Source organism: Pteropus alecto, unplaced genomic scaffold (genome assembly GCF_000325575.1).
Source record: "Pteropus alecto unplaced genomic scaffold, ASM32557v1 scaffold5, whole genome shotgun sequence".
In the NCBI taxonomy this organism is placed as follows: Eukaryota; Metazoa; Chordata; class Mammalia; order Chiroptera; family Pteropodidae; genus Pteropus; species Pteropus alecto.
This window is the reverse complement of record NW_006441953.1, coordinates 18,588,475-18,602,099: the sequence shown is the minus strand read 5'-3', so window position 1 is coordinate 18,602,099 and position 13,625 is coordinate 18,588,475. Positions and strand designations below refer to the sequence as shown.

At 35.9% G+C, this 13,625-nt stretch overlaps 1 protein-coding gene across 2 annotated transcripts in view; it reads right to left on the bottom strand.

The window, feature by feature from the left end:
- Positions 1-13,625, bottom strand: part of SEPSECS (Sep (O-phosphoserine) tRNA:Sec (selenocysteine) tRNA synthase) — a 29,240-nt gene that overhangs the window by 5,145 nt on the left and 10,470 nt on the right. For both annotated transcript variants that reach the window (XM_006918955.3, XM_015595030.2), the window contains exons 7-9: positions 10,034-10,163; positions 9,812-9,903; positions 25-118 (exon numbers count right to left, since the gene is read on the bottom strand). In XM_006918955.3, the coding sequence (XP_006919017.1) occupies positions 25-118; positions 9,812-9,903; positions 10,034-10,163 (316 nt within the window). The remainder of the gene's footprint in view (positions 1-24; positions 119-9,811; positions 9,904-10,033; positions 10,164-13,625) is intronic.

Genomic DNA, 13,625 nt, shown 5'->3' with positions numbered 1-13,625 from the left:
TTTTTCCCCCCCCAAAAAAATTACCTAAAGATATGGGATTGTGAGGTGTATGCAACAGTCTTTCATTGTAGGCTTCTGACAGCTTCTTTACTTGGATGGACAAATATGAAAATACTTCCTGCAACAACAAAATGTTAAACTTAAATAAAATCAAATAAGTACTTACTGCAAATTGCCAGATTTAATAAGACAAAATCTGATTGGTGTGAAGTCTGTGCTGTAAATTAAACTCATTCATGGGCCTTAGGAGCAATTCTTTCCTTTGTTGCAATATAGTGAGATTCAAAGTTGCCACAACTATCAGAAACCACAGGATTTAGGTAAAGAAGGCAGGCAATGAACTAGCACATTTTTCCTGCTCCGGAGCTATTATGTATCAATCACAAATCCATCCTCTTTTCTGAACCTCCAGGGCTACTGCTCTGGTCCAAGCAGCTGTCAACCCCTTCCCTGGACAACAGCAATGCATTCTAAATGATTTCTCTGCCTCCTGTCCTGCCCCTCTACAATCTGTTCAACACACAGAGTCCAGAGTAGCCTTTTAAAAGCATAAATTAGATCATGTCCCTCCCAATGACTTAGTCCTGTAAGTATTAAAAAAACTTTTCATCTATAAGGCCCCAAATGATCTGGCCCAGCCAACATGCCCAACTCAGCAACTATCCCTCTCTCGCACTGACCATGGTGCCAGCTACATCAGCCTCCTTTCCAACAAAAGAACATGCCAAGCTCATTCTAGTGTCAGAACCTTTACGTCTGCTTCCGCTCGACTTGGAAAGCTCTTCTCCCAGATCATTCCATGAGTGGTCCCTTTTGTCACGCACTAAGGAGATCTTCCTTTATTATTTCCCTATAAAAGTAGTTCTCTGACTCTGCCCACTTCCAGCTCTCAGTCTACCTCTAATACCATTACCTGTTTTGGTTCCTTCACTATACTTATCACAACCAGAAAGTATCTCATTTATCTGCTTAAGTGAACAATGCCTATGACAACCAACTAGAATGGAAAAACTCCTTTAAAGCATGGACTCTGTCTTCTTCGCCATTGTTTTCTCAACACCAAGAAAAATGTGCCAGGGTTTTAGAATGTAAGTAACTTAGGAGGAGTAGTTAAAAATGGATTTCCTTTAAAGTATATAAATTTAAAGTTAATAATTCCCTCAACTCAAAAAATATAGCAAAAACTAAAAATTGTATTCTTGATCCTACTCTAGAAAATAATGTATATCTAACAATAGAAATTAAAAAAATATATTTTACAAGTATAAAATTTCATGTGCACACGTATGTAAGTAGGAATTTAACGAAGTTACAATAAATATTAAGTTGGCAATTGTTTGACCTAAAGTTAAACTTTCTTCTCCTAGTAAGGCCTTTCAAGAGTATTAAAATGAGAATTTGCCCAAAAAAGTCTGTCCCTAAACAAATCCACTTGCACTGACTGCCTCCAGCCACAGTCAAACCTATAAACTCTAAAGATACACACTCCTAAGAGCCAAGGGCCAACAGAATATCCTGTTGGGGAGACAGCAGGAAACGATACTTCTCCAATTTCAAAGGCCACACAAAAGCTGCTTCAGTTTTCTGTAAGGTGAGGGTTGCACGGTCTGATCCCACACTGGGGCTTAGAATAGCTTTTTCATGTCTAAAGCACATAGATGACTAACTCCATCTTTTGTTAGGTAAAGATTAAGAGGAAAATTCCTACCACGTTTATGAATTATTGAGTCTACTGAAGACCACAAATATTTTTACTCTCGTCGACACAATATATTTTACATTCTGACCTGAAAAAAATTTAAACTAATTGCTGTCCTTAAATTTTTAGGAGATACTATAAGATCAATTCTTGGCATGTCAGAACTATGAAATCTTAGATCTGTAAAAGAAATGGATTTTTTTAATATTCAAAAAGTTATCCACATTTGTCATACCTAATGAACCTATGAGTAAGTGTTACTGATACATGTGATAAGCCTTTCTCTTTTGTTATTTAAAAAAAAAGTGTAGAGAAATATTTAAGGAGGCAAATGTTATCACTGGAAACAGAAAAAAGAAGTTATTGTAGGCATCTTTTCCTAGAAATATAAAGATTTCTGGCGCCTCCTTCTTAAACTAATATTCCGATATTCACTTCAGAAGGTGAAACAGTAAGATAATCAAATGGAATAAAGAAATCAAGCAACTGGAACAATTCATAATCTTTTAGCACCATACCAGTGATGATGAAGAGTAGAATTTATATATTTTCATCTACTATAAAGTAACTAGAGCACTAATTTAAATGCTCTATATCGTTTTTTAAAAAGTCACATTTCGATTTATATATTAATTGCTCATTTTTCATCTATATTATAAACCACAGTCTTAATTTGTATCTGTCTAATTCTCTTACTCTCAAATTCATCAACCTCTCACAAGCAGAAACAAATCTGACAGCCAGGAAATGCCTTTTATAGACTCTTACATTTTCCCTGCTAATAGTAACAATAAAAAACTTGTTTCAGTGGTGAGGGCCAATTTAAAATATTTATCTAGTATGGCTGCCACAATAATCACCATTGTGGTCACACATGGAGAGTACAGCTGACCCTTCAACAGCCTGAGTCTGAACTACACAGGTGCACTTATATGCAGATTTTCTTCAATAAATAGAGTTGGCTCTCTGTTTTCCACGAGTTCTCATCTATGGATTCAACCAAAATGGATTGAAAAAAGTATTTTTGATCCACAGTTTGGAATCTATGGGTGTGGAGGGCTGATTATCTGCACTGTTCTACGTCATTTTATATATGGGACTTGAGCATTTGCAGATTTTGGTATCGGAGGGGGTCTGAGAACCAACCCCCTACAGATACCAAGGGTGCATTGCAGTTAAGCTTTGGGAAAGTCAGAGTTATACATGGATTTTCAATGTGCAAGGGTTGGTGCCCCAACCCTGCTGTTCAAGGGTCAACTATACTTAATTTACACTTAGCTACTCCTAAAGAGAGAGGAAATGTTTCCTTAGTAACATCCCTAGACAGCGTTTTTAAACTTACGATGCATTAAAAATACGTGGCTATTAAAAAACTGAGATTTCCCCCAATATTCAACTTCTAAAACTTTAACAAATTAGTTTTATCAGTTCTATCAATCACTTGCTAATGCCCCTAGAATTCAGTTTTAATGAAGCTAACATTAAGAAAGAAATCTTGACTATAAACATATTACTAAGATAACTAAATCTCATATATATCACTAGTATGGGAATAATTAGACAAAATATTTGTGAGTTAAGTTCACATCTATCTGCAAATATTTACAGTATCTCTACTCTGTGTAAAGGGTTATGATAGGTAACCCAATAAGCAAAGAAGCTTAAATTATCTTAAAGCTCAATATACTGAATCCTACAATATTCCACATATTAAGGTCCTAAATGCTTTCCCATTAATGTCACTACATTAAAATATATCGTTTAGGAGACTGTACCCTATTTCCTACACTAATACTTAGCTAAGCAGTTTTTTACCTGATATATTAAAGGTGCTACAGAACCTGCACAATTTTTTTGCTACAGTTAAATCTATAACTGACATTTATTATAAAATACTCTGTAAAGGGAGAAATTTATAAGCACCCCAAGCAAAGGTATATAGAAAGATCTTACTTATAAGAAATGAAATATTATTGATTTTCTATGTCTTTTGTGCTGTATTTAACTTAATTTTAAAAGACTCTTCACTAGAGATAAGCTGAACTGTATACCTTAATGCTAATGTCAGCTATATTTCTAGAAAATACAAAACTTTACACCATAGTTCAAGATGTTAATGGAAGAGAAGCTGAATTATATTAAGCATTACCTTTCAAATGGCCTTTTGCAAATTGATTTGCAGTCATGAAACCCAACATTCAGCCTATCCCTTCCCATAACCCAAAGATGCACACAATTCACTACATTTTAAAGAAAAAGGTCTTATATAATCATGTTTTTTGAAACATACTATTTCATGCTAGAGGATAAGGTGAAAATAGAACTTCACGTATTATTACAGTACGTCTCATGTGGTGGGTAAATAAATCAAAAAGGAAACTTAACAAGTAGTCTAGTATTTCAATGATAACATGAAAGGATGGACTAAATATAAATAGACTGTAGGTACACATCCCTGCACAGATGTCCATACTTGAAGATAACAGTATAAACGTACTGTGCTGCTTCTGTGACTGTGACCAGACAAATGGACCCAGGCACACTTGGCATTCTTGCACCGCAGGCTAATGCACTGCTTTCAAATTCTTCTGTTGAGGCCCCACCTTCAGGCCTGAAATCTCAGGCTTCTGTTGAGATTCAACTACTCCACTTTTAGGACTGCAGATCTACTAACGCTTCCAAATTCAGCTTTGTTATAGGATATTGTTTGCAACTGTGTCTGGTGTTCTTTTAGAAGTTAGTTTGTCCGCCAAGCTTCAGCTAACGAATTCCAGCCACTGGAACAGCCATTCTACTATCATTCCTCTTCTGCAGTTGTCCAATTCAGCAAACATTTGCAACCATGATTATCTGCCTGCCCTGTTCAATAAAGCGCTCTTCTAAAAGAAAAGCTAAGCAGAATAATGGTCTTCTCTGGAAGCAAAACAGAAGTGAGGATAAATTTCACAGATTGATCTTTATTTCTGCATAGAGAAACTCAAAGAAGCAGTTTCTTAAATTTGAACCCCTTTTCTTAAAGGCCTTCTCAGTTAAATTCATGGTCATTTCTCCCCTCAATAAAGCAGATGTGTTGATCAGGAAGGGCCAAGGGCAAAGAGGTTCATTTCACACACACAGTGCCACTCTCTCTGATCCTTTCACCCTTCAAAAGAGAAGGCTTGAGAAGGAATGGCTTCAAGCTGAGTTCTTGTCTGCCTCTACTGTGCAAAAGATAAAGCCTTTTCTGAAGAGATATACTAGATGAAATAACCTCTAAAAATATCATTGTGGTGAATAAGGGCATAGAATAAAAAAAAATCCTACGTTTTCTTTTAACACTCTTTTTTTAGTAGGCAATAACGCGATAATATAAAAAGGAGCTCTCAGTGATGGTATATAAATAGCTCTGGCTGAAGCAAAATAGCTTTGCCTCAGCTTCTCCAGAGCTGAACCAATAAAACTATCACGATTAAATTTTCACAGTTCAAAAGCAAGTTTATTTAAACAAAAGCCCTTATTTTTGCAACAAAGCCAATAAAAAAAACAATATTTGTGCTACATATATGCAATTATGGTTTATGGAGGACATCGATATATTTCAAAGAAAAGAGTTGCCTGTTGAATGAAGTTGTTAAAGAACAACTTTTACTCACTTACAATGACAGAGTTCTCAAATGAGCATTCTAATACTTTGAAGATTACTACTGCAGATAGTCTCTATCGTAAGTAAACTCTATACAAAGAATTTTAAAATCAATTAATACAACAGAGCTTTTGGAGTTTTACATACCTACACTAGGTAAGAATGGCAGGTCACTAGATCATCACTTTTATGGCTCAAATGCCTACTACAGAGCCAATAAACGCTCCCTCTGTACCAGAGGCAATCAGAGGGGAGTGGTAAGACAAAGTGCAGAGACTTTAGATCACAAAGGCCTGAGTTTCAGTGGCAGTTCTGGTACTTACATATGGTCTTTGGATAAGTATGTGACTTTCAGAGCCTCAATTCCGTCTGTAAAATGGGGGTCATACCTACCTCCTAAACTTTGAGTAGTATGAAATAATAGATACGATGAGCCTGATGGAGTTCTGGGCATACAGTAGACATTTGTAAAAATGTTTGTCTCCTTACTCATTTACTTTTCCCTTAGCCTAAAAATGTTTTCAGGTTAAAAGAACTAATGTTAGCTAACAGGTCTCCTATAAACACATACTAATTCCCTGTAGCTACAAACCTATTCTTGTCCTGATCCTGTTTATTCCAATCTGTCTAGATAAAAGGAAAAGAACAAAGATTCAGATGTTGCTAAGAGATTTACCTCTTGAAATCTGAGATGGAGCCATCCAATTCATAAATATCACTAGAATATAAAATTTCTCCCATAAAATACTTATCCAATAATGAACAAAGTCCTATGAAAAGTAGAGCTGGGTTGCCATCTGAAGCCATTCACCAGCTGAGCTACATACTCCTGCAGATCATTCTCAAAGCAGGTGCATTTTCACTCATGCTAAGCAAAACATACACGTGCATGGGCCTCTGGAATCATTTACAGGTAGCTGAAACTGTTAAAGTCAAACTCTAAATGTCAAAAGTCAGAAGAAGAATCATGGTGTAAAGGAAATTCTTAGATTCCAAAATGATGACAAAACCCTCTTAAAATTAACAACTCCAAAATCCTAATGTAAGAAAAATGCTGTGGAAGAGGAGCACCAGCTGAGAAGGAAGTCCCATTTCCAGAAGTGCAGTACCTGTTATACACAACAGGTAATCACCCTTTTACTTCATTCCTTTTTACAAGTTTTCAACTATACCCATACAGGGAGATGTTTCTGTAAGAACATCTAACTTAATGGAAGTCAGCGTCGAAATGTTATTTGCTTTCTGACTAACTTTCCAAAAAGATACTTATAGTGTGTAAAACAAGGGATGACTATACAACAGTGAACCAATGTATTCCCAAATACTCTGCAGTGGTTCACTCAACAAACATCTGATGAGCATCTACTATGTATCAAGCAAAGGAAGCCAAGATTAGAAGGACTGATGGCAAACTCAAAGGTGCACAGTGGTCTAGACTACCCATACTCAAGGCCCAAGTTTCATTACAGATACCTGATGGTAATTTTTTAGGGAATGTGCATTCAGATTATCAGTTTAATTTGCTAATTATATAAGTTTAATTTGCTAATTAAATAAGTTTAATTACAAAATCGCTAAAGACATATTTACTATAGCAAATATTTAATGTTATTAGCTATTATTTAGTTTCAAGTACGAAACCAGAAAATACTAAATAGTATGCTTATTTGATATAACAGCATATAAAAATTTTTAAGTTTCTATATAATAAATTATACTCTTTAAATATCTAACTTAAAACTTTGTATCAGAGCAATTATATATTCCATTTCCTTAGTTTAAAATGAATTTTTACCCAAACCTGCAGAGTGATCAATATACGGCAAAAAGCAGCTACAATATAAGACTACACTATGACAACTAAAAAGGTCAAAAATAAAAAGCAACTACTTATATTTTCAAGCTTTGATATTTGAGGTATTTGTGCAGTCCACCTCAAACACCACAAAATATTATCTACCCATAAGTATTAAAATTCTATGACATTGTTTTCTCTCCAAGTTTCTGTTATCAGAAACTCCTCTGCTGGTCCCTTTTCTTCTCCCAGACCCCTTTACACTGGAGTGCCCCAGAGCTCAGTTCTTGTACTTCTTTTCTGCTTAGACTCACTCTCTTGCAATCTCATCCAGTCTCTTGACCAATTAACTCCCCAAATTTTTATCTCCAGCCGAGCCCTTTCTCTTAGTACAAGACTCATATCCCACTCTCTACGTGACATCTCTATCTAGATGTCAATGGATATCCTGAATTCAATTTTGCTGGGAACTGAACTACTGGTGTTCTCCGGAGGCCCACAGGCTTACCCATCTCAGTTAATGGCCCCTCCGTCCTTCCAACTGCACGAGTCACAAATTTCAGAACCATTCCTGACTTCTCTCTTTCTCTCATACAATATATTCATCAGGAACTCCTCTTGGCTCAAAACAGACCTAGAATCCAACCACTTCTCATCACCTCCATTGTCACTATCTAGATATAAGCTAACATCACTTCTTAACTACTGTAAAAGCCTAATAGGTATCCCAACTTCTACCCTGCCTGCCCCCGCCCCCCGCCTCCTACTGTCAACACAGCAACCAAAGTGATCTTTCAAACTATAAGTCAGATCATGATACTCTTCTATTCAAAATCCTCCAGTGGTTCCTTATTTAACTCAGAATTTGAGGCGAAGACCTCACTATGGCTTAGAAAGCCCTGCATGATCAGCCCACCCCCATCACCTCCCTGACTTTGGCTCTCAAAACTCTCCATGCTCACTTTGCTCCGGCCCTCTTTACTAACTCTCTTTACTGCCCTAGTCCTTATACTGGCTTTCTGCCTGAAACTCCATCACACATGTACGCTCCCTCAGACTTCTCCATGTTGACTTGAATGTCACCTTAAAATGAGGCCCGCCCTAACCACTGTATTTAAAAAAATCAATTCCCACTACCACCACATCATCATTCCTAATTCTCCTTATTTTACTCTATTCTTTCTTTTTTCCAGAGCACTTTTCACTTTATAATTTACGTATTAAGCCAACTTTTATAATTTATGTTTTATGTTACTTCTTTATTGCTGGTCTCCCCAATCTGCAATATATATAAGTGCCACAAGAGCTGGCATCTCTATTTATTGATTGCTATATCAATATTATATTCCTAAAACATAATATATGCTTAATAAATATTTAACCAATGAAACTTACCCCACACTCAACTTTATCTACTTTGAATTTCACGAAAACACTGGTCCATACTTTAGACCATGCTACCATAAGTGGGTTTGTCATTGTTTAGATGGTAAGCCCAAGACAGCCTAGTAGGAGTGGAAATGGTTATGAGCTACTATGAGACCATCGTCTTAACATTTCAACCTTACAAAATGTCTGACTTAAAAATTACCAACATAATGTGCTAGATTACTAAATTATAGGCCAACTATCATGATTATAATGCCCATGGTCCAGGAAGTAGCTGTTTTAAGAAATATTCTACAGTCTTTTGGAACTAGAAGTGGCCTGAGATATCAATTGTCTCTTTCATAAATGAGGAAATAAAATCTGTGAGTTAAGTATCTTTTCCATAATGAAACAACTAGTTACCAGAGAGCTAAGGCCCTCTCATGTAAACAGATGGCAGTCTTCCTCATCTATAAACAAAGGCTTCATCTGCCGTGTGGAGAAGGTTCCTTGAAAGACTTGCTGAGGTCTTCCCTTGGCTACAACAATCTATGACCATGATTACTTTTTGGAGTTTATCAAACTGAAGTTCTAATCATCTAAATTTTTTTCTCGGGTTTATTGAGACAATTACATACAGTAAAATCTTAGATGTCCACTTTTCAGGTGCCCACTTCTCTGAATTTTGACAAACATATACAGTTATGAAACTACTCTCATATTTTACCATGCCAATAGTCCCCTCCCTCAACCCAAGCCTCTGGTAACCACTCATCTTTTACCTGTCCTGATTATTTTTTGCTTTTTCCAAGATGGCATACAAATGAAACCATATAATATGCAGTCTTTTGAATCTGGTTTATTTCATTTAGCATAATGCATTTGAGAGTTATTATGTTATTGCATATATTAGTTTGTTCCTTTTTATTGCTGTGTGTATATGTATCACAATTTGTTTATATACCAGACGATGAGTTTCCAAAAACTAAAAAGAAAAGGCTTGTCCATTTATCCTTCAAGAGCCTCTATCTAAGTGACGAATACGATGAATTTTACTAAACTACGAAGATTCCTTGATGTAGGAGTTTCTCAAAAAAAAAGCAAAGTCACCTATGCAAGATTCCCCACCATTCTCCTAATATCTGGATAAACGGAATGATAATGATTAATTGCAAATCGCCCAGGGTAGTCCCAGATCAAAGTAAATCCCCTAGGACGATACTAAGTATCTATAATCCAAAGTGATAAACCAATAGGCAAAAACATCAATGATTTGGAGTGCTGTTCTAGTCAGGAGTATTATTTTACACCTAAAGGGAAAGCTTACCTTTCTTTCTTTTAATAGCTTCTTATAGCCATTTGATCCAAGTGATAATAAAGTAATAAGGACATCTAAAGAAGGTGAAGCTGAAGCTCTTCCTGAAATAAGAATGAACAAGTTACATCCGGGAGGGGAAAAAAGCTTTGGAAATTAAGATTTATTATAGTAGCCTATGTACAAATGAAGTTTTTTTTGTTACTCTTTCTGAAGAGCAACTGATTTATTTACCTGGATACATCTTGCTAATTTCCTGAATGAAGGAATCATTAAAGCCAGCAATTATAGCGCCACCTACTGGAACCATAAAATTTTTGTCCAAGCTCTGAACGAAAGCGTCTATTCGACCAACCTGAGCCCCCTAGAATGAAATAACATGTAGTATTACACATTAGTTTTTAGAAGAAGAAACAATGGCTATTAACAAATAACTACCATTAAAACAATTAATGAAAATCAAAATATTTGTATTTCTTTGTAACATCTGTAATATTTTTAGGTATTGATCTGAGTTTTTAAACGCTGCTCCCTGTAGGTGGAAGAGCACTTTCTAGTTTACAACTTGCTTTCATACACAAATCATTTAATGCTCACAATCCTGTGAGGAAAGCAGGGTTTCAGTATCAGTTCAGGTGGTAACTATATTGAAACAGAGCTTTTCCTCCTTCAAATTGGTAAGACAGAGTGGATTCCTCCTGTGCTGCTCATCTGTGATCTTCTATTTAACAATAAAAGTCAACAGTGGGCCCTAAACTATTAAGTAATTTTAAACACCTGTGAGGTTAAGAGTGGCCACCATAACCTAATGGACTGCCACCACCCATGTTGCCAATCAATTAGTTATACATTTAAAAGCCTCTCTTTGATGCTAGGATAATATATTACCTGCATGATCACTTTAAGCAATAAGTTCTGCTCCTACCACTACTCAGATAACAAGAGGAAAAAAAATTATTTTAAACATCAACTAATGGAAATTTTTTCTGTATACTCTTGGCAATATTTCTATATTAATTCATGTTTCCTAATATTATAATCTTAGATGATCTCATTCCACTGCAAATGAACTTCAAGTGAAAATCTAATATTCTGGTGAAAAATTGAATACTTACCAGAAATATAAAACTAAGTTCTAGTTCCCATCCAACACAGTCTATGACCTTCTGTCTAATGTGGTTCAATTTTCTCCTCTTAAAAACAGAGATACTATCTAAATTTCAAATAAGATCATTTTTTTTTTCTTTATCTGTGGCTACAGATTTTCAATCTGTATTCACAATCTACATTCCTATTAATATTATAAGCGCATGTGACCTTCATCTTCACAGTTTCTCTCCACATCCATATCTCAGAGAGAAGCAGCAGATAGCTGGCCTAATCTAAGAGACCAGATCCAGGAAACAGGCAGCAGTAAAAGCTGGAGAGGGGAGCTGACTACTCTGGAGGCTATCACAGGATTGTTTAAATCTTAACTTTCCCATTACCCTTTTAATTTCCTCATAAACTATGATTGCAGAAAAATCTCACCATGTCGCAGGAAAACAGAAGCACTAAGAAAATAAGACTAATAGAATAATTGAAAAACATGCAAAGTAGTAGTATATAGAAATAGAATGCAACAGTTAGAGTTGCCTTTTATTAATACTTAAGTACTGCCCAAGGCTTCCTGAGAGAAACATAAACCTAAACTGGGAGCAGGATTACTATGAGAACAATCAGGGTCCTAGACTTTGCCAAATCCCTTTATCACTAAAACATAGCAAGCACTCAAAGGGCAGCACACTGGACCCAATCTCAGGAATGGTATAGAGATCTTATTTCCCACACTAAAGTCAGAGGCTGTCAAATAGAAGGGGGGGTGGGGGGGGGGCGGGAACACTAGAAAGATAGAAGGGCTTAAATAGAATAGGAACACAGGAACATGGTCTATGAAGTAAAGGGTTGTCATTTATCAGTTCATTTACTCATTTATCCATAGAACAAATATGTGAACACTTATCATTTGCCAAGCACTGCCCTAGGTTCTGAGAAGAGCTACAGTGAATAAAACAGGTAATTATTCACATAACACTTACAGCTGGCCCTCGAACAATGCAGGGATTAGGAGTACTGAGCACCTACATGCACAGTCGAAAATCCACATGTAACTTAAGCCAGTCCTTCACATACTTGGATTCCCAACTACCTGATTCTTGGAAAGGACCCTGGATCACTCCACCTAATCTGACACCCCTCCTCCACCCAAATACGAGAGTGTTGATCAAGACCTGTCATATTCATTGTTTACTGTCTGCTTCTGCCCCATGAGGATAGGATTTTGTCGTATGCACTACTGCATCCCCAGTACCCACCCTGGTTCCTGGCATACCAGTGGGAACCCTGTAAATATTTGTTGAATAAACAATTAGGTCTGTGAATAAGTAGTATAACACCTACTTCTCTCAAATTCTTAAGCAAAGTTGCTGTTTCCCACACTTTGGAGCTTTACAATCCATTCTGACTCTTAAAATAATTAATCCTGTGTATCTTTGTGACTACTACACTACTACATCCCCCGCCATTAAGCTGTCCTAACATCTATATTCCACGAGTCTCCTGAATAAGTCAGTTCAGTATATAAATGGAAGTGTAGGTTGTTCAAAGCTAACTTCCTGGGGACTACATGTGCATACCAGAACGTTCTATATGCTCAGCATTGTCTTTTTGGGGTATCATTCTTAAAAAAAAAAAAAGAGTCTTGACATATTTTAGTTATAGCTCTTCACTGACTATCGCATTACACCATCTTCTCAAGAAAGTATTTGCAGTTTAAGTACTTTGTCTTTTAGAGAAAAGTATGGGGCTTTGGAGTCACAATGAACCAGATGGGCCATTTTGTAGCTCTCAACCTTGGGCAAGTCACTTAATTCTGAGTGTTTCTTCATTTGTAGAATGGAAACAATAAAAAAATGTACCTTAAATTGTTAGGATTAAGTTAATAAACTTTAAAAGTCTAGCAGGATGCCTGACACACGGTGAGTACTCAGTAAATGGTATACACCCCTAAAAAGAACTACTGGGAAGAATTAAAGCTAACTCTTAATTTTTCAGAATGTCTTGGAACAGCAACTAGCACTCAACATGATCCAAGTATTTATGTGATTTAAAGCAAGACCGCACTACCTCTTTCCATGAGGGAAAAATAAAATGTTCGTGTACTGCTTTTTTTTTTTAAAAATGGCAATTTTAGAAGGTAATATATATCTGCAACAATAGAATAGGTACATTTAAAAAATTCATTTGCCCATCTTTAAGTGTTATTTTCTAGTTAAAGTTTTAGTGAAACCACCCCACAAATGAAGAGAGGTGATGACAAATCGAGAATTCGTGATGCACAACTCCAAGGGCACCTCTCATGTCGTACCCTGGAGTTCATTTTCTTTTGGTCTTAATCTCTTAATAACGCCATCAGATTTCTCATATTCGAAAATGTGTGAGCACCAAAACACTGAGCACTTCTAAGTAAACAACATGTGAGGAAATGTTAAGAAATTATTAAAATGATCATTATGAAAATTTACAGGCATGTATAGAACTATAATCTAAGTTTGTATTTAAGTTTAAAAATTAAATATATTTTTCATTATGTTTTTAAAAGTTAATTCTAAATGTACACAATGCTTACAACTATATAAAAAACAGTAAATGTATATTAAAAAGAAAAAAGTGGGTTCATAAATTATTAAGAGTATTTGTTAGGGGAATACAGTTATGAATGATCATCTACTCCTTCCTCACTTTTCTAAACCTTTAGTCATGCTGATGTATTTGACTTTTAAATGAA